At 40.9% G+C, this 20,875-nt stretch overlaps 1 protein-coding gene across 1 annotated transcript; it reads right to left on the bottom strand.

Moving 5' to 3' along the window:
* Positions 1-248: 248 nt before the first annotated feature.
* Positions 249-12,335, bottom strand: RBP7 (retinol binding protein 7). The gene is made up of 4 exons (XM_072608810.1): positions 12,128-12,335; positions 1,978-2,156; positions 1,781-1,882; positions 249-496 (listed from the first exon to the last, which is right to left on the bottom strand). Exons 1-4 carry the CDS (start codon positions 12,198-12,200, stop codon positions 446-448), a joined length of 405 nt encoding a protein of 134 aa, XP_072464911.1. The 5' UTR covers positions 12,201-12,335; the 3' UTR covers positions 249-445.
* Positions 12,336-20,875: the final 8,540 nt, after the last annotated feature.

The raw sequence follows: 20,875 nt of genomic DNA, 5'->3' as shown, positions 1-20,875 counted from the left end.
ATGAATCAATACCACTGTCAAGACCCAAGAAATTACCAAAAAAAGGCACTTGAGCAGCAAACATAAAGTGTCTCACCGGGAGTCTAAGAACCAGGTTTCCAATCTCACCTTTGTCTCATGTGTGGCCCTGAATGAGTCACTTCCTTTCTCTGGGTCTCAGTTTCCTCATCTGTAAAATAATGGGGTTGGACCAGATGTCTCTATATCTATGATCCTTTGAACCCCTTTGTTGATAAATAACAACTGAGTTGTTTAGAAAAAAAAAGTTTATTGTAACTGGCCAGACTAAGGTTGTGATGCTGTACTCCAGCAAGGTTAATAAAAACAGAGAAAAGGGGGTGAGTCTTCTGTTCCCCGAGCCCTTGCAAGGTTGTTTGGCATCAACTCAGTAGGAGCCATTGGTCTCCTCAGGGTGGGTGTGCACACTCAGCACTGGCTTTCTCCCTCAGGCTCTCTGGAATGTCTGTTTGCATACTTGGCCTTCACAGAACATTTCCTGGAATTAGATGCAGAAGGGAAGAAGGGGATTGGAGGAGAGAAGAAAAAAGGGTGAGATCAGCACTTAAGAAGAACACAATCTCTTCTCAGAGATCTCAGATGGATTAATTACCAGCTCATCAAGTTGGGTCACAGTCCAAGGGACTCTGTACCAAGGTGCCACAGGCTTTGGGCAGGAGCTCTGTGGGGTTTGAGCAAAACACATTGCAAGGTTTATCCCACCTCCTATTCATTGGTTCTGCAGTGAATAAATGAAAGGTTCAACAGCAACGAAGATCCTTTGGGCCAACCACAGGTTTGTATGGCGTTGCCACAGAACTTTGTGACTTCAGGGTTTGGAGACTGAATGTTGTATTTCTATTTTTTGCTCTTTTGAGGGTTGGAAGAGGTAATTGAAGATATTTCTAAAGCACAATATGAATGTGACCTAGTACAGTGCCTTGCACATAGTAGGACCTTTAAAATGCTCACCGTTGGTTGAGCTACGATGGCAGACACGCATGACAGCTAGAAGATTCGGGCAGAGACAGAACGAGTCTAAGAATCAGCGGGCCCTCTGCCACATACTGGCTGTGGGACCCTGGGCCAATGGATCAACCTCTCAAGACCTCAGGCAACTCGGTAACTCCATAACAACTGCTGCCCTCCTTTGATGGAGGGAGAAACATCCTCCTCACGGGCAGCTCCTCATACCAAGGAAATCACAATAAGAAGTTATTGTCCTGTAGTCCTACCTCCAGAGGAGGTGAGACACAACCTCCCACCCTCCACAGTACCCCATTGCAATTTAGGTTAAAGTTTCTCATTTCTGTTCTCATGTAGCCTATACAGCAATCTGTCTTTATGGCAAGGATTTTTAACATTGTGTGTGTATATGTGTGTGTGTGTACCATGGACTCTTCTGGCAGTCTGTCTGGTGAAAACTATAAACCCTTTCTCAGAATTATGTTCTTAAATATAGAAAATAAAAGAGAGAGGACTGTGGTGCAGTAGATAGAACACTGGCCCTGAAGTCAGGAGGACTTGAGTTCAAATCCAGTCTCAGACATTTTCTAGCTGTGTGACCCTGGGCAAGTCATTTAACCCAATTGCCTCCAAAAAAGAAAAAAAGACAAAGGAAACCCAAAGTTAGTGAAAATAAATATGTGATTTTTCCCATCCAAACTGATAGGTCCCCGAAAATCTATCCACAACCCCTTGAGAGATGGTGGGGGTGGGTCCATAGATCCCAACTTGAGAAGCTCTGACTTCCAGCAAAAGAAAACAGGTAATTCACAAATACCAGATGTAATTTGTCCCCTTCAATCCAGTGGGTCCAACCTCGGTTTGCCTTTTCCCCCTTCTGGACACAGGTGAGTCTACCATTGTCCCATGTGATCAAACTCTGTAATAAGAAAAGGATAAGCTTTAGTCCAGGGGCACATTTCTAAGCCAAAGAGCTCTTGAGTATCACATATCAGTGACTTTCTCCACCCTTACCTTGCATTTTCTGTTATCTAGGCCTTTGTTATCCTCATCAAATTCTTCTCCAACTTTAAACTGGATATGGTAGTTTCGGAAGGTGCTGAGCGTATGGATAGTGAAACTGTCGCCATTTTGTTTGATCACTTTCTGTGGCTTCATCATCTTTGCTATCTTTCGTGTGGCGAAGTCAATGTCTTGAAAATAAACGAAGAAAAATCTCAATTGCCAATTTTGACTGACTTGAAGGCAGCTAATAATTGGGCAGCTGACTCAAAAATGTTCACCCTAGAGAAAATCAGGGCAATTTGTTGCCGATATCAGATACGTGTAGAAAGTTTCAGGTCTCACTCCATCAAGAGGTCATCTGGTTAAAATTGCTTTTACATGTAACTGGGAGAAAAAATAAAATATTAAGTAAAAAGAAGAGATCATCTGAGGGAAAGTAAGTAAGAATAAATGGATAAAGAATCCTGACAAGGCTAAAGAGAAGGGGTCGTTCATCTTTGTGTGTGCGTCCCAGGCCCCTTGGTAGTCTGGTGAAGCATATGGATCCCTTCTCAGAATCTCATTCCAAAATATATAGAATAAAAAGTCAGTGTGTCTCAAAAGTCTTTGGAACACCTTGTTTAAAGGATTACAAAGGAAATCAATTCTATTGAAAAAGTTATCAAAATATTTTTAAAAACGATGTCATAAACACCAGGTTAAGAACCTCTGCCATAAAGGAAGAACTCGGGAAATGTTTTGAATGTAATAGATCACAGGGGACAGTGTTTCTGGCAGACAGAGGAATCCGGCATTTCCCCTACCAGATATCTGGGAACCAAGACATTGTGATTACATTTTGAAAAGACAATTTCTCCTATCATCACCACCACCACCACCACCATCATCACTTCTACCACAACCATCTTCATCATCATCACCATCATCAGTTATCTTCCTCATCAGGACTACCACTTATACATCACTTTAAGATTTGTGAAGCACTTTCCATATGTTAACTCATTGTCATCTGGAAAGACAGAGAGAATGGACATCTCTTGAGATATAAGCAACATGCCTGGCTTTTGTTGTTTAACTTAGTAATATAAATTCACTTGGTAATTTTTATTGATTCTTGTTTTCCCATCACCCCCACTTCCATATATAATCATCTTCTCTCCAGAGAGCCAACTCTTATAACTAAAAAAAATTTTTTTAAAGAGATTAGCAAGAAGCAGCTGGGTGGTGCAGTGAATAGAGCACAGCCCTGAAATGTGAAAGACCTGAGTTTAAATCCAACCTCTGACACTTACTAGCTGTGCAACCCTGGGCAAGTCACTTAATCTTGACCTCAAAAAAAAAAGTAAAAGATTAGCAAGACCGAGGAAAGGAAGGATGGGGTGCACTTTCCTCCTCTCTTCTATGAGACTGAGCCTGATCATTATAATTTCACAGTTTTGTTTGTTTCTGGAGGCAATTAGGATTAAATGACTTCCTGCTTAACATTTCTTTATAGCACAATAGTTTTCCATCACAATCGTATACCACAATTTGTTCAGTCATTCCCCAGTAGATGGGCATCTCCTCAATTTCCAATTCTTTGCCACTAGAAAAGAACTGCTAAATATATGTCTTTTTCCTTTTTATCTTTTAATCTATTTTAAAAAGTTTTTAAATTTCAAGTAGTAGTATTGCGGTCAAAGTTCATGCATAGCTTTATAAGCCTTTGGGTATAGTTCCAAATTGCTCTACATTTTGGTTGAATCAGTTCACAACTCCACCAACAGTGCATTAGTGTCTCAATTTTCCCACATTTCCTCCAACATTTGTCATTTTCCTTTTCTATCCTGGTAGCTAATTTAATAGTTATGACATAGTACCTCAAAATTGGCTTAATTCGCATTTCTCCAATCAATAGTGATTTATAGTATTTTTCCATATGGCTACAGATAGCTTTGGTTACTTCATCTAAAAACTAACTGTTCATATTTTTGATCATTTATCAATTGGGGAATGGCTCTTTTTGTTTTTTTATAAATTTGACTCATTTCTATATATATTGGAGAGATGAGACCACTATCAGAGAAACTTGCTTCAAAATTTTTTTCTGTTATGATTGCTAACTGTGTTTCCCTCCATCTTATTTTCCCCGTTTATGATATTCTCTCTCTTCCTTTACCTTGTTCCTCCTCAAAAGTATTTTGTTTCTGACTACTACCTCTCCCAATCCACAGTTTGTTCTACAGGTGCCCCCTCTGCCCCTGCTTTCTCTTATCCTTTTCTCCTCCTACTTTTCCACAGGGTAAGACAGATTTCTATACACAATAGAATGTGTATGGTATTCCCTCTTTGAGCCAATTCTGATGAGAGTAAGGTTCAAGCATTTCCCACCACCTTCCTCATTTTCCCCTCCACTGTAAAAGCTCTTTCATGCCTCTTTTTTATGATATAATTTATCACATTTCTCTCCCTTTCTCCAAGTATATTCCTTTTTCACCCCCTAATTTTATTTTTTAGATAGCATCTGTGCCCTCTCTATATATACACTCCTTCTAACTGCCCTAATAATGAGAAAGTTCTTATGGGTTACAAGTATCATCTTCCCATGTAGGACTGTAAATAGTTTAGCCTTATTAAATTCTTTATCATTTGCCTTTCCTGTTTACCTTTCTATGCTTCTCTTGAGTCTTATATTTGGAAGTCAACTTTTCTATTCAGCTCTGGTCTTTTCATCAGGAATACTTGAAAGTCTTCTATTTCACTGAATATCCATTTTTCCCCCTAAAGGATTTTACTTAATTTTTGCTGAGTAGGCAGTTCTTGGTTGTAATCTCTACTCCCTTGCCCTGCAGAATATCATAATGCAAGTCCTCTGATACTTTAATGTAGAAACTGATAAATTTTGTGTTATCCTGACCGTGGTTCCACAATACTTGAATTGTTTCTTTGTGGCTGCTTGCAATGTTTTCTCCTTGACCTTCAAGCTCTGGAATTTGGCTATAATATTCCTGGGAGTTTTCATTTTGGGATATCTTTTAGGAGGTGATTGGTGGACACTTTCAAGTTCTATTTTACCCTCTAGTTCTAGATAATTTCTTAAAAGATGATATGTAGGTACTTTTTTGATCATGGCTTTCAGAAAATCTAATAAGTCTTAAATAATCTCTCCTGGACCTTTTTTTCCCAGGTTAGTTGTTTTTCCAATGTGATATTTCACATTGTCTTCTTTTTTTCATTATTTTGGTTTTGCTTCATTTTTCTTGATGTCTCATAAGGTCATTTGCTTCCACTTGTTCAATTTTAATTTTTAAGGAATTATTTTCTTCACAGAATTTTTGTGTCTCTTTTTCCACTGACCAATTCTGCTTTTTAAGGCATTCTTTTCCTCATTGGATTTTTTTGTACCACTTTTACTATTTTACCTGTTCTGTTTTTTAAGGTATTATTTTCTTCAGTACTTTTTTGTGTCTCCTTTACCAAGCTGTTGACTCTTTTTTCATGATTTTCTTCCATCACTCTCATTTCTCTTCCAATTTTTTCTCTACCTCTATTTGATTTTTAAAATTCTTTTTAAGCTCTACCATGGCTTGAGATCAATTCATATTTTTCTTTGAGGCTTTTGATGTAGGAGTTTTGACTTTTCTGTCTTCTGAGTGTTTGTTTAGATTTTTCTTGCCACCAGAGTAACTTTTTATAGACAGAACTTTTTTCTGTCGCTTGCTCATTTTCCAGCCTATTACTTGAGTTTTAACTCTTGTTAAAGTAGGGCTCTGCTTCTAGGGTGAGAGCACACTATCTCAAGCTACAGGGGTTTTGTGCAGCTGTTTTCAGAGCTAGTTCTGACTGTCTGTAAGTTTTTAGTTCTTCCAAGGTAGTATAATCTAAGGAGAGGTGTGTTTACTACTCTCCTAGCCTATGATCTGATCTGTGAGTGACCACAAGCACTCTTCTGCCTTGGAATTGTGACCAGAATCCCTGTTCCCCCACAGCCACAAGTTCTGTTATGATAGTGCCCTTCCTTGCCTTGGGACTGTCACCCAGCATTGTGATCCAGATCCAAGTATAGGCAAAACAACAGAGTCCTGCCTCAGTGCTAGCAAAGAAACCCCTATAATCTCCTTCTGACCAGTTGTCTGATTCCCTTACTGTCTGCAGGCTGAGAGCTCCAGAAGCAGCCAAGGCACATGCTGATTCAGTTACTCCCAAGGCCTTCTCCTGGTTTGCTGAGGCCTGGTCTGTGCTTGTTCTGCCTGCACTGAACTGTGTTCCACTCTCACTGTGGTGTGATAGACTTTTCCTACCGAACTTCTAAGTTGTCTTGGGCTGGAAAATTGCTTCACCCCATCTTTTTGTGGGTTCTTCTGCTTCAGGAATTGTTTTACGATATTATTCACAGGGGTTTGGGGGATAGTTCCGGCTAGTCCCTGCCTTTTCTCAGTCATCTTAAACATTCTTTTTTTTTTAAATTTTGAGTTCCAACTTCTCTTTCTCCTTCTAGCCCCTCCCCACCATTGAGATGGCAAGCAATATGATATCAATTATACATGTTAAGTCACATATATATGTATATGGAGCTACATACATACCCCCATAAATATGTGCATACACATATATGCATACACACTATGGGGGGAGAGATATATTTGGAAATTAAGGTGCTATAAAATATACATATATACATTCATACATATACACAAATACACACTCATATATATTTACACACATATACACACATCTCTCTTAGTACAGTACCTAGCACATAGTAAGATTTTAATAAATGCTTCTTGTCTTGCCCCCATCCTACTTAGCAAAGTATGTCTTGTAACAAAGATTTTTTTAAAAAGAGAAAAAAAAAATTCAGAACCCCTCCCCTCACACACATATCAGCCAAGTCCATATACTTTTAAGATATATCTAAATATTTTCTCAAAGCATGAAATAGTTTTCTCATAGGTATGCAATAAGCACACAAATCTGTTCAAATATAACTTGAGGTGTCATCCAAGTCTGTTTTCTTGGCTTTCCTCAGCTGTCAGTCATGAGGCTACTTTAATTAGCTTCATCTGGCCCCTAGGTGGCACAGTGGATAATGTGTTGGACGAGCCAGGAGAGCCCTAGAAGCATATAGCCCATACTGTGATCTTTGTTCATTTTGCCTCACCAGCTAGACTGGAAGCTTTGATCTAATGGAGACCAGATACTTAAGCAGGGGTTAGCCCAGAATTTATCCGTTTGGTGATGCCTCTTTGCACTTGGCTCTGAACACTTATGGAAAGACAGAGTGGGAAGAAAAACGTAGCATCATCCATTGTACACTGTGTGCAGGATCGAGCTGCATCCTCCAGGATTCTGGTGGGATATGGATGGTGGCTCTTTGAAATGATGGGATGCTTGTGACCAGCCCCACTGTGCTTCAAGCTTAGTTTGCGGAATAAGAGACAAACAGGGGTCTGATCTCCTCCAGCTGCAGTCAAAGCTGCCAGTCCTTTCTTAGGCTGGGTTTACCTACAACCATCCCTCACATTGTCATCTGTATCCTATGTTCGATTATAACCAGCAAAAACCCAGTGGTTGCCAAATCCTTGCTTGGTGTGATTTATAACGGCGGCTCATAGGAACGCATGAAGAGGTCTGAATCTCTTTAGGAGGTGGGAAACACATTCCTGCAACGCTGAAGTGCTGTGGATTGGGAGTGGGTAGTAATAGACGTGGAACCCATAAGCAAGTCCCACAAACAAGGGAGAGTCCGTAATATCAAGCCTGTAGGCAAGAGAATAAGCATTTATATATTGCCTACTGTATTCCAGGCACTGTGCTAAGTGCATTTTTTTTATTGTAGCTGTTGTTTTCAAATAGTTCATTTGATCTTTACAAGAATCCTAGAGAACTATTGTTATTCCCATTTTATAGTTGAGTAAACTGAGGCAGACAGATTAAGTGACTTGCCCAAAGTCATGCAACTAGTACATGTCTGAGGCTGGATTTGAATTCAGGTCTTCCTGACTCCAAGTCACATACATTCATGCACCTGACTACACTGTCCTATCTAATAACAACACGTGATTAAGTGGCATGAGTGGTATGGACAGAAAGCACTATTTTTGGAAGGTTAGAAGAAAGAAGGGGGGTCACTATGGCTAAGTGGGTTAAGGTTCACAAGGAGAGACAGAAAAGGATTAGTAGTATTGTGGAATTCAGGCAAGTAACAGAATAGATAAACAGCAGGGCACAGTAGCGAGATTACCAGACTTGGGAGCCAGGATGACCTGTGTTCAAACCCTGCCAGGATGACATGTACCCATGAGCAAATCCCTTTTCCACTTACTGAGGAATGGCTCATATACATCAGTGGATGGAGTTTCCATTCTCTGGAAGCTTCCCATGCCAGTGAAATAATGACCCTAGACCCAAAACCAGAATACCAGTAGAGGTACTGAGACCAGAATTAAGGAGAGATATTTGAGAGAATAGGGAACAGAAGTGCCAGGTTCAAAGAGGGGAACCTAAGCTAAGTGAAATCAAAGAGCAAGACAGGGGAGCCATGATGCTTTAAGATTTGAAAAGGACTTTAAAAGTAACTTATTGGATCCTCACAACAACGCTGGGAGGTAGGTGCTATTATTATCCCCATTTTACGGATGAAAAAACTGAGGAGGAGAGCCAGGGTCACTCAAGTCTTCCGGACCCTAGGTCCAGCAGTCTATGAACTATGTCACCACCTAAGCTCCACTTTAAAGTTTGGCCAAAGAATTTGGACTTGTTTTTGGAGGATTGGGAAGTGGATGCATTGAGTTGCATCTCTTAACCCAGCCAAAGAACTGACATTTATACATAGCACTTGGAAATTTGCAAAGTGTTTCACATGCATTATCTTATTTGAGATTCGCCACAGTTCAGTGAAGCAGATATTGCTGGTAACTAATTATTTTCTTCATTTTACTGATGGAAAAATGAGAACTGACAAGTTATCTAACTTTCCCAAGGTTACACAGCTATTAAGTGAGACTTTCTGTGATATGAACCTAGGTCTTCCTGATTCCAGGTCCAAGGCTCTATCAACTGAGTGTACTGGATATCAGAACATATTTACAAGCTGGGAAACCTTTTGGAAGCATTCAAATACTTCTAATCATTTCCTGGGTAGCTTCATGGTGCAGTGGGTAGGGTGTTGGATATGAAGTAAAATCTGCCCCCACACACTTTCTAGCTGTGAGATGTTGGGCAAGTCACCTAGTTTTCTGTAGAAGCTTAAAAAAATAGCATGGAGAATATAGGAGCCAGACAGTTTGGGCAGCAGGCAAATGACTCTCCCTATTCAAGAACTGAAATCAATCTATTATAGAATTTAGATTTCTCCTTTGCCATTCACTTTCACAAAAAGTGTGTTCCCAGACTTAGACAAAGTCAGCTCTTCCTCCTCCAAAGTTTACTAATAGGTATCCCATAGCTGTATTCTTTTTTAAAATTATTTTATTTGTTTTCAATGTTCTACAATCATTTCCATCTATCTTAGATTTTTTCCCCTCCCTCCCCTTTCTCCCCCCCTCCCTCCCCCACTCCCTACCTGAGCCGGTGTATCATCTTATATAGATTCTACACATACATTGCTATTAAATACATTTTCAACTTAGTCATGTTGCATCAAAGAATTAAAGTGAATGGGAGAAATCATAAAACAAAACAAAACATAATACAAAAGAAAATGGTAAGCTTCATTCTGTGATCCACTTCCATAGTTCTTTCTCTGGATGTGGAAGGCATTTTGCTTCAAGTCCATCGGGAATTTTTTTTGTCCTTGCTTTGCAAAGAAGTACTAAGTCTAAAAATTCCTCACACTCTGTGGTTGTTGCTGTATACAAAATTCTCTTGGTTCTGCTCCTTTCACTCAGTATCAGTTCATACAAGTCTTTCCAGGCCTCTCTGAAGTCTTCCTGTTCATCATTTCTTATAACACAATAGTACTCCATTACTTTCATATACCACAACTTGTTCAGCCATTCCCCAATTGATGGGCATCCCCTCACTTTCCAGTTCTTGGCCACCACAAAGAGAGCTGCTATAAATATTTTGGTATATGTGGGACCCTTTCCCATTTTTATGATCTCTTGAGGATATAGTCCTAGAAGCACTATTGCTGGGTCAAAGGGTATGCACATTTTTGTATCCCTTTGGCCATAGTTCCAAATTATTCTCCAGAATAGTTGGATCAGCCATAACTGTATTCTTACCCTGTGATATATTTTATGCCAATATTATTTCTTAACAGCAAGCAAAACTAAAAATTTTCACCTGATTTTTAAAACGTTACCATCTGTACAAAAAGTTAGGTGGGAGCCAGAGACTCCACAGGAAGGAGAAAAATTTTAATAATGTCTCACATTTCATGACAAAGAAAGTATAAAAGCAAGACTCACTCTGTCCTTGGAGAAATAAGTCTTAGTTTCATTTTTTCAAAAGATTAGGGGAAAGAAAAAGGAAATGAGATTACATATTAGCAAGTCCATCAGAACCAGGATTAGACTTTTGGCTTCCGGTTAGCTAAAGCATTTATATTCATTTCTTCTTCAAAGTGGGAGAAAAGGATTTGTGGAAAGAGTGGGAGTGGGAAGGGGACCCCATCCCTTTTTGTGTATTAATTGATCAGTTCTTCAACAGCAGACAAAAACTAAATTAGTCCAAGCGTAGGAAAGATGTGGATTTGCTATAGTAACAGAGGCAGTGTGCTCATCCACATTTCATTTAGAAACTGATTCAAGAAGTTATTTGGGAAATTAACAAGTTGGTCAGAAGTCTCTTGTCTGTTTCACAATCAGAAGGTAAATAAAATATCCTTTAAAAAGCTTTACCAGCATAATGATGAACTACACTATTTTAGAACCTGAATGATCTCATGAGACTATAAACTTCTAGAGAGCAGGGACTTTCATCAGTTGTTGGTCTTTCTTTGATCCAGAAACAGGTAGTTTCTGACACAAAATAAGAGCTTAATAAAGGCTTGTTGGATTAGATTCAAGCTTGATTAAAAAGGCAGCTCCAGTATTTTCCTAAAGCACCATCAAGAGAGGTAATTGTCAAAACCAGGGGGGGAAAGAGGGGAGTTAGATTCCAAGGTTGTGGGAATGTGTGTGTGTGTGTGTGTGTGTGTGTTCTGACTCACTTAGGGTTAGAGATTTAGAACTGAAAGATTTCTCACAGGCCATCCTATCAAAATCCCATGTTTTACAGATGAAAAAAACTAAAGTGAGTTAGGTGACTTACCTAAGGTCAGATAATCATTAGGGAGAAAATGTGAACCTAGAATCTCAGATTTTAGAGTTAGGGCTCTTTCCACTGTAGCATATTGCATCTCATCTTTTATCTAGAATCTAAAATCTAGATGATAGAGAGATAGATAGATAGATAGATAGATAGATAGATAGATAGATAGATAGATAGATACTTCATTTCACTCTGAACCTAGATCCTTCGTAAATGTTTTCCTAAGACCTCCAGAAATCAGTTAAGGGCTAAAGTATAGAACATGTCAAGCCTGTTACTAGCCCAGAGTACAAAAGGGCAGATTTCTAACAGTGGTATGGGAAAGGCCAGGAGCCCAGAGGCCTCTCACTTAAATTCTCCACAAGCCCTTGGTGGAAGCTGACTGACTGGGCACCCAAGTTGCTGCCTCCTTCACCGGCTACTTTTCCTTTTCTAACAGGGCACATCATTTCTTTAGAGTAGAAGAGACTCCTCTTTAAAAATTCTGTGGGTCCTATTATAAGGGACTAAACCCCTCTGGGCCCCATCCCACTAGGAAGAGGAAAAGAGAAGGAAAGTGACAGAGTGAGACAGAGATAGAGAGAGAAGGAGAGAGGTGGGAGGGACAGAGAAAGAGGGGGAGAGAAAAAGAAAGACAGAGAGAAAGGGAGGGAGGGAAGGGGGAAAGATGGAGCAAGGACAGAGGGGGGAGAGAGAGAGAGAGAGAGAGAGAGAGAGAGAGAGAGAGAGAGAGAGAGAGAGAGAGAGAGAGAGAGAGAGAGAGCAGGTGAGAATGAGATTATTCTTTCCCTTGGCCCAAAGGCTTGGCAAGGTTAGCATCAAGGTCAGAGGGTACACAGAATGGGGTACCCAAGTCGCCAGTCAGCACTCCAAGGGTGCCCCCGCTCCCACCTCGAGCACACCCTTCTCCTCACTTCCCTACCTAGAGCCAGCATGTAGCCCTCGAAGTTTTCATTGCTGACCATGTTCCAGGTGCCACTGAGGTCCGCGGACATGGCTGGATTGCAAAGCGGAGCTTGTCGGTCGAGCGCGCGAGTCTATCAGGGAATGACACCGGCAGCGTGAGCTGCCAGAGGTTCAGCCCTATATGGGGGGTGTGGCGCAGCGGGGCGTTATGGGGAGGGAAGGACATTGACTGGGAGCCCCTAGGAGCGGGTGACCGCGGTGGAAGAGAGATGGATGGGGGAAGAGCAAAGGAGGGGAAAGTTCAACTTGGCTCTGGGTGCAGTAACTTAGGAGGGCATGAAAAAAGAGTCCGACTGCCCTGGGAGGTAGAACCACTTTTCCCTGGTCTGCCCCAGAAGCTAGCTTAGGACTCGTGGTGAAGTCCGAAAGGATCACAGGTAGCAGGAGCCCTGGATCTGAATCTCTCTTTTGCTACATATGGGCTTTGGGCAAATAACCCCTTTCCTTTTCTGGGCTTTAGTGCCCTTATCCGTATAGAAAAGGAGAGAAATAGATCAGACGATTTCTAAAGCCACTTCCAATGGAAATATTGATATATTGGAGAGAATGTTGGATTCAGAATCTGAGGAACCTGCTTCCAATCCTTCAAAGCTCAGGTGGGCACCTCGCTGTAAATCAGGCCTGTGCCCTAGACCAGCACTATTTGAGGAGCCCTAGAGATACAATTTTAGTCTGATAACTCCTCTTGGAGACATGTGAGGGAAGGGGCAAGCACCTGCTCCCTGCTTTTCTGCTCCCCCTCTCAGGAAAGAAATCTCAGTCTGCTTTAGAAAGAAGGGAGCGGAATTCCAGCGAGATCTACCCTGCTACCTGTAAGCTGTATGTTTTTCACATTTAGACAAGTCATGTGGATATATGTATATATATACAATCTATATGTACATTTATGATTCCCTGAAAGCTATTAATGGACCAAAAATCTATGGTGCATCACAGCTCCTCAGTGCTGATGGAACCACAGTGATTAGTGATAAGGACATGATCCTAGAGGGATGGGCTGAACACTTCCTTAGTGTTCTCAACAGACCATCATCAATCAATACCTAGACCACTGACCGTTTACCTCAGATTAAAGTCAATCCCTCCTTAGCTGAACTTCCAACTGAAGAAGAGGTTTTGAGGGCCTTTAGGATCCTTTCATGTGGCAAAGCACGTGGTGCTGATTCTATTCCAAGTGAGATTTACACGGTAGGGGGACCATTCCTCATACAAAAGCTGACAAATTTTCCAGGTTATATGGCCAGAGGAGGTTGTTCCCCAGGAGTTCAAGGATGCCTCCATTGTCCATCTCGATAAAGGTAAAAGGAATAGGTTGTCCTGGGACCATCACAGGGGGATCTCTTGCTTAGTCATTGCTGGCAAAATTCTTGCTAGAGTCCTCCTTAATAGGCTGATCCTTCACCTGGAAGATGAGCATATACCTGAGATCCAACGTGCCTTCAGAAAGGGCCGAGGAACAGTCGATATGGTGTTTGCTGCCTGACAACTCCAGGAGAAATGTCAGGAGCAGAAGAGAGGTGTGTACACAATGTTTGTAGATGTGACCAAGGCCTTTGACACTGTTAGTCATGAGGGCTTATGGAAAAATATGTCAAAATTTGGTTGTCCGGAGAAGTTCACCAGAATTGTATGTCAAATTCATGATAGCATGTTTGCCTGGGTTCTGGACAATGGACAATGCTCTCATGCCTTCCCAGTCACCAACGGAGTGAAACAGAGCTGTGTGCTTGCTCCCATGCTTTTTAGCATGCTGCTTTCAGCCATGTTGTCAAATGCTTTCAATGAGGATGAACACAGCATCCAGGTCAACTACCATACAGATGATAAGTTCTTCAATTTGAAAATGCTATACAAGCCAAGACCAAAGTGGAGGGAGTGTTGGTGCATGTTGCTGATTGTGCACTCAATGCAGCCTCTGAAACTGAGATGCAACAAAGTATGTATCAATTCTCTGCTGCCTGTGCTAATTTTGGCCTAATAATTAACACCAAAAGAACACAGGTGCTCCATCAGCCACCACTACACCATCCATACATGGAACCATCAGTTACGACAAATGGAGAAGTTCTGAATGCTGTGGATAAGTTCAATTACCTTGGTATTATACTTTCCAGGGATGTACACATGGACAATGAGGCTGATACATTGCCAGAGCTAGTTCAGTGTTTGGGAGGTTCCAAAGAAAAGTTTGGGAGAGAAGAGGTATTAGACTGACTACCAAACTGAAGGTCTACAAAGCACTTGTGCTGACTTCATTGTTGTATGTCTGTGAAATATGAATGGTCTACCAGCACCATGCCAGGAAACTGAATCGATTCCACTTGAACTGTCTTAGGAAGATTCTGAGGATCACTTGGCAGGATAAGGTACCAGACACTGAAGTCCTTGCTCAAGCTGAACTACCAAGCATTCAAACTATGCTTCAGAGGGCACAGCTCCAATGGGCTGGCCATGTTATTCAAATGCAAAATGTACACTTACCAAAAAGACTATTTTATGGAGAACTTACATGGGGCAGGCAATCACATAGTGGTCAAAAGAAGCAATGCAATACAACTCTCAAGGTCTCTCTCTAGAACTCTAGATTCATCTGTGCAACATGGGAGACGCTGGCACAGGACCACTCAGCATGGTGTGCCCACATCAGAAAGGGTGTTGTGCTCTGTAAGCAAAGCAGGATTAAGACAGCACAAAGTAAATGTAGGATGCGCAAATTTGGAGTATCCACCCCAAATATTCAAATGAACTATCTGTGCCCAACCTGTGGCAGAGCATTCCGAGCTCGTGTTGGTCTGATCAGCCACAGCTGGACATACTGAAATTTTACGTTGTCATGGTAATGTCATTTTGGTCCTCTTCGAGAATGAAAGACAACAACCAACCAACATATCTTACATGGGGACACTCATTTGCAATTCATTCGATAAGCATGGTGCTAGGCCATAGGGGTGCAAAGAAAAAGAAAATAATTTTTTCCTTCAGGGAGCTTATAGTCTATATTGGGAGTTTACATTCTATTTATTCTATAAAACAACATGTGCATGGATACCTAGGTAGATACAAGGCAATTTCTGGGGAAAGGGAACAAATAACTTGGGGGAATCAGGATAGGGTTCCTTTAGGATGTGGCTTTTGATTTATTGAGGTCCTACTATGTGCAAAGCCCCATGTTAGGTTCTTTGATTGTTCAGTGAAAGACTCTCTGAAATCTTGACTAACAATTGCTCTAGCCTCACTATCCTAGAGGGAGACTGGCTACATATCCCCATAAATGTTCTAGGGGTACCCCTGTGGGTTAGGGCTATCCTTCTCTAATGCTGTCAGCTTGTGTCCCTATTCCAATCACTGTTAGCTTCCAGAGACCAGTGGCTCAGTTCCATTTACTCTATTAACAGAAATTAGCTTTTTTAAAAATAGGATATTTACTTCTAAGAAATAGCAAAAACAGAATAAATACAAACATTTCTCCCCAGTACCTTGAGGTCATACTCCCTCTTATGCCACTTCAGTCCCTGGGGAGAGTGTGTTCAGATTAATTGCAGTTTCTACATAGCATTGATCCCACCAAGTTCACATCCAAGCATGGACTCTACTCTGAGATATCCTAGTGACTCAGTCTCCTGACTTTTTGAAACTCTCTAGGTTGGAACCTTCACTCTTCTTCACCTAAAATGAAAGAACAAAGGCAAGGCACAGACTCATGAGTCACATTTTGACCTGGGCTGAAAGGGGTTCGAGGCCTTTTCCTTTTCTGCTTTGCCTCTTTTCTCTTTCCAGCATGTCACCAGGTAGAAAGGAGTCAGCCAAAAGAAAAGGACAAAGTTCTAGTTGACCATTGTCTTTTGAATGAGCTCTATGTGGTCTCTGAAGGGGCAGCTGGGTAGTACAGTGGATAGAGCACCAGTGCAGGAGTCAGGAAGACCTGAGTTCAAATCTCACCTCAGACACTTGACTCTCACTAGCTGTGTAACTTTGGGCAAGTCACTTAACCCCAATTGCCTCACCCTGGGTCATCTCCAGTCATCCTGATGAATATCTGGTCACTGGATTCAGATGGCTGTGGAGGAGAAGTGAGGCTGGTGACCTGCACAGCCCTCCCTCATTCAAAACAAAGTCAAGTGCAAGTCATGTCAGCATTTCTCTGATGGCATGGTCTTCTTTGGCAACTTAGATGGTCTCTGAAGGACCACACAACTCTTAGATTCTGTGAAAAGGAACTTCTTAGGGACCTTTTAAAGGAACCTTTTAAATTTTGTGAAATAAATCCTACATTTATATTCTCTGGTCCTATTATCAAATGCCCTAACCCCTGGTCCCTCTCATGCCTTCTCATGTTGTTTTAACAGTCAAAGTTCATTGTCACTTCTATCTTAGATAGAAGTCAAAGAGAAACTCTCTTCTCGTTTTGCTCATTGTAAGGCTTAAATATCTAGGGCTGGTGATTTCACATATATAAACATATGTATATACACATATTATATATACATATATGTATATGTGTGTATACATATGTACATATATACACACTATATATATTATGTATGTGTATATATATATATATATAAAATCTCACGGTCTTAGTAATGGAAAGATGCAACTTAAGTACTAATTTTCTTCTGATCTAGTGAGAACATATTGACTTAAGCATTTGGAAATGGATTACCCAATAACCAGTGGCTAAAGAAGTGCATGACTTTTAAAGTGTTGAAGGTCTATATGTGTTTGTCTAGGTGTTGCTGTACATTGACCTCTTTGTATACAAAACTGAACTACTCACTGAGTAAATGCAGATAATGTCTGCTTGATTTTGGAAGCTCCCCTTCAGAGATTTAACCAGTACTAGGTAATGGGGCTTTGTTTCAAGGTGACAACATTGGCAAAGGCATGCTTCTTTCTGGGAGCTGCCACCACCTCATCCTAAAGTTCTCCACTAACCCATGTTGCCACAACTGTCCCTGGGTTGCCACTTCTCTCCTTAGACTCACTTTGCTCCATTATTTCTGTTTGGGCAAAGGTCAGAATCATTGGAGTACATGTTCTCTCCGAGAGTTACAACCAAAGGTTGTTTTGTCCCCATGTCAATTTTCTCCTTCCTCCATCTCTACTCAAATGAATTTGCTTTCACTATAAATATTACTAGCTTTATCTCTGCCCCTTCTTAGTCCATATAGCACAGAAGGTAAATATGAATCAAGCAGAATGAGCAAGAACGGATTTGTATTGTATTTGGTTACAATCATTTTCTTCCTTGCGTGTGATAATCTATTGGTGTATGGCTAGCAAACTTTGTCCTCCTCTTGGAATCCCCAAACTGTGTGAAGCAAAGGCTGCCTAGGTAAAGACGCCTTTTCTCTGCTTTCCCAGCTACCTTAACCCTATCCCCCCTCCTCCCACTGCCCCCAGCATCCTTTATCCAGATCTACTCTCCTCTTCAATTGTATCCTCTCTCACACCCTCCATATCCAATCAGTTGCCAAGAATATCTCTTGAATACACCCCCTTCTCTCCTCTGACCCTGCATCCCTGATGCAGACCTTCATCACATCACCCTGGACTATTGCAATAGTCTGCTAGGGGGTCTGCCTACCTCAAGTCTCTCTTCACCATAGTCCACTTTCCACTCAGATAACAAAGTGATTTTTCCTAAAGCACGGGTCTGACCATGTCACTCCCTGTTTAAAAAACTGGTATCTCCCAATCACTTCTAAGATCAAACAGAATATCCTTAGTTTGGCTTTTAAAGCCCTTCATAACTTGGTCCTTTTATACCTTTTCTTTCCAGACTTCTTAGACCTTACTCCCCATTATATACTCTGTGATCCAGTGACACTGGCCTTCCTGTTCCTCACATAAGACTCTACATTCCCATTGGAGGTCCCCCATTCCTGGAATGCTTTTTCCTCATTTCTGCCTCTAGGTTCCCCTGGCTTCCCTTAAGTCTCATCTATAGGAGCCTTTCCCAATCCCCTTTGCTTCTAGTGCTTTCCCTCTGAAATCACTCGATTTATTCTGTACATAACCTTTACATAGTTGATTGTATACTGTCTTCCTCATTACACTGTGAGCTCCTTGAGGGCAAGAACTGGAGTAAAAATAATATATCTTGAGCTGGAAGGGACCCCAGAGCTTTTGGCTGCCTAATAGATAACTCCAAATACTCCCGCGTTTGAGTTCAGATACTGGATCTTCTACAGAAAGATTCCCTGATTCATCTTGCTCACTGAAGAGGAAAGATGACAGTCCGCATGGTTCCTAAAAAGCAACTGACATAGTACCAAGCCCAGATTAGGGTTCCTGATCTTTCTAAGAGAATGTAGCAATACTCTAGCTCTAGGTGCATGCTTATATATTTAACAACCAGATCTTGGGGTGGGCTGTATTCATGATGCACTTTTAAATTTAATTTGCAATATTAACATATCCCCCATCACTTTCTTAAGTCTAGAAAATTTACAAAGCATTATATCAAGCCCTAACATCAAGTGTTTGCCTATTTCTGAGGTATGAATGCTCACACTGAAAAAAAAATAACCTTGATTTCAGCTGAGCTAGAAGCTAGCAGTGGAGACTACAGTAGTATCCAGTAAGTAGCATCCAGCAGCTATCAACGCAGCCGCATCTGGTGGAGACTAGAAAATGGGGCTAGCAAGGGCAGTGTGAAGACATTAGCATTCCTATAGCATCCGAAACATGAGCTGTCCTCCTCCATGCCTTAGTCACATGTGTTCCCTAGGTGTACGCTACTCCCCTTGCCCTTGCCACATGAGTTTTTGAAATGTGTGCCTCTTTACTTGTGATTTATGTTTGTTTACTCTCATTTCTCATGCTGGGTATATTTGTAGAAGAATTTAGCCTAGTTTATGAGAGAGATATTTTGTTACGATTTTTCTTATGGTATTATTTTTTGAAATGCTTTTTCTTTCAGTTAATTGCTTTTTCTGGCTGGCTATTGAAAGATAAACTAGTGGGGGCTCATGAGCTATGGTTTTCAGGGTGTGGATCCCACAAAATACCTTGGATATTGAAGTAGCTGTACCCCATGGGTCCTGTTCAAGTTGGGAGAGGGTACTACAATGCTAACCACAAATCCTTTTTTTGTTTTTTTGTAGAAATTTAAGATTATTTGGAATTTTGACTAGTTAGAAAGAGACTACGAAGCGGATAGAGTATTGGATTCAGAGTCACAAGGATGTGGGTTTGAATTTTGCTTCAAACACTCATCGTGTGACTTTGAGCAAGACAACCAATCTCTCTAAGCTTTAGTTTCTTCTTTATGAATAAAATATGGATGACACCGCTGGCACTCCCTCCCTCCCAAGGTCGTTGGATGAGAAGTGCTTCACAAACTTTAAAGTGAAATGTAAGTTGATACATAATATACACTTAGGAAGATGTGCTTAATAACATTTGAATGAATGTATAATTGGAAGCAAAGACCATTTGAAGTATAATTAATATGTTATTTTAGGAGTAGTAGGAAGAAGGAGGAGGAGGAGGAGGAGGAAAAAAGACGAGGAGGAGGAAAAAAGACGAGGAGAAGCTAGTGTTTATTTGGCACTTTAAGACTGGCAAAATGCTTTAGAAACATTGTATCATTTGATCCACATAACAACCCTAGGAGGTAAATATTATCCTTATTTTACAAATGAGAAAACAGGTACAGATTAAGTGACTTGTACAGGACCATACTATTAGGGAGATCTGAATTAATTTCTTCCTGAGTCTAAGTGTAGTGCCATATTCGTTACACTACCTTGATACATTTTAGACTAGGGATCTTAAAGGCCACTGAGTCCAACCCCCTTATTTTACATTTGAGGAAATTAGGGGTCATAGGATAGAAACTGATTTATCCAAGGTCATGAAGCTAGTTAGTGGCAGTCAGGACTCAAACTCCTAGTCCAAATGACCTTTCCAATTGGAAATTTTAAATTGGCAGCTTTTGAAGCACAGCTCCCATTGGAGATGCCATGTCCTCCAGAAGGTCCCCCTTAATTGTTCTCACCATTAGAATGAATATGTACGTTTCATACTTTTTATCTATGTTGTGCGGCCCAGTTGTGGCAGCAAATGTAGAGACTAGCACAGTGCCTAAATGTTGAATTTTAGTAGATAGTTTTTAGGGAAGTGTGGAGTGGGGAATAGGTGAACATTTTTCTAATGAGAGGTAAGGTTTTTATTTTTAAGAACCCCAAATAGCATCATATAATCCCTAGAGTGAGGCTGTTAGCTCTCTAGTTAACTAGAGATTCATTCCTTGAATGTAAAGTCTGTTGGGTTGAAAGTACTGGAACTGGACATTATTCAATTGTTTAAAGTATAAAGAACCATGAACTCTGACCAGATTTCTGGGACAGTTGGGCTTATTTTGATTCCTGATGACCATGGTATGAGGATGTTGAGATACTGCACGTACTTCCTTTCCCTGCCCTATTGTTACAAAACTTGGCCCAGAATATGAACAACCCACAGATACAAGTAGTAGTTTCAGCTGAGTAGCTTGTGGCCAAGTTGAGCTGTGCATATCTGAATAAATAACATGGACCACAGATCTGAAGCCAGAAGAGATCTCAGAGGTCATCTAATCCAAACTCTTTCATCTTACAGATGGGGAAACAGAGGCCCAGAGAGGTGATTTGCTCAAAGTCACAGAGATAACTGATAGAACTGGAATTCAAACCTCTGACTCCTAATCCAGGGCACT

Source organism: Notamacropus eugenii, chromosome 5, assembly GCF_028372415.1.
Source record: "Notamacropus eugenii isolate mMacEug1 chromosome 5, mMacEug1.pri_v2, whole genome shotgun sequence".
Taxonomy (NCBI): Eukaryota; Metazoa; Chordata; class Mammalia; order Diprotodontia; family Macropodidae; genus Notamacropus; species Notamacropus eugenii.
This window is presented reverse-complemented; position numbering and strand designations above follow the sequence as displayed.

Excerpts from the sequence above, each read along its gene's own strand:
- RBP7 (XM_072608810.1), bottom strand. The coding sequence starts at position 12,200 with ATGTCCGCGGACCTCAGTGGCACCTGGAACATGGTCAGCAATGAAAAC. Across the intron at positions 2,157-12,127 it reads GGGCTACATGCTGGCTCTAG|ACATTGACTTCGCCACACGA; the intron begins GTAGGGAAGTGA and ends TTTATTTTCAAG. Across the intron at positions 497-1,780 it reads AAGGGGACAAATTACATCTG|GAAATGTTCTGTGAAGGCCA; the intron begins GTATTTGTGAAT and ends ATCTAATTCCAG.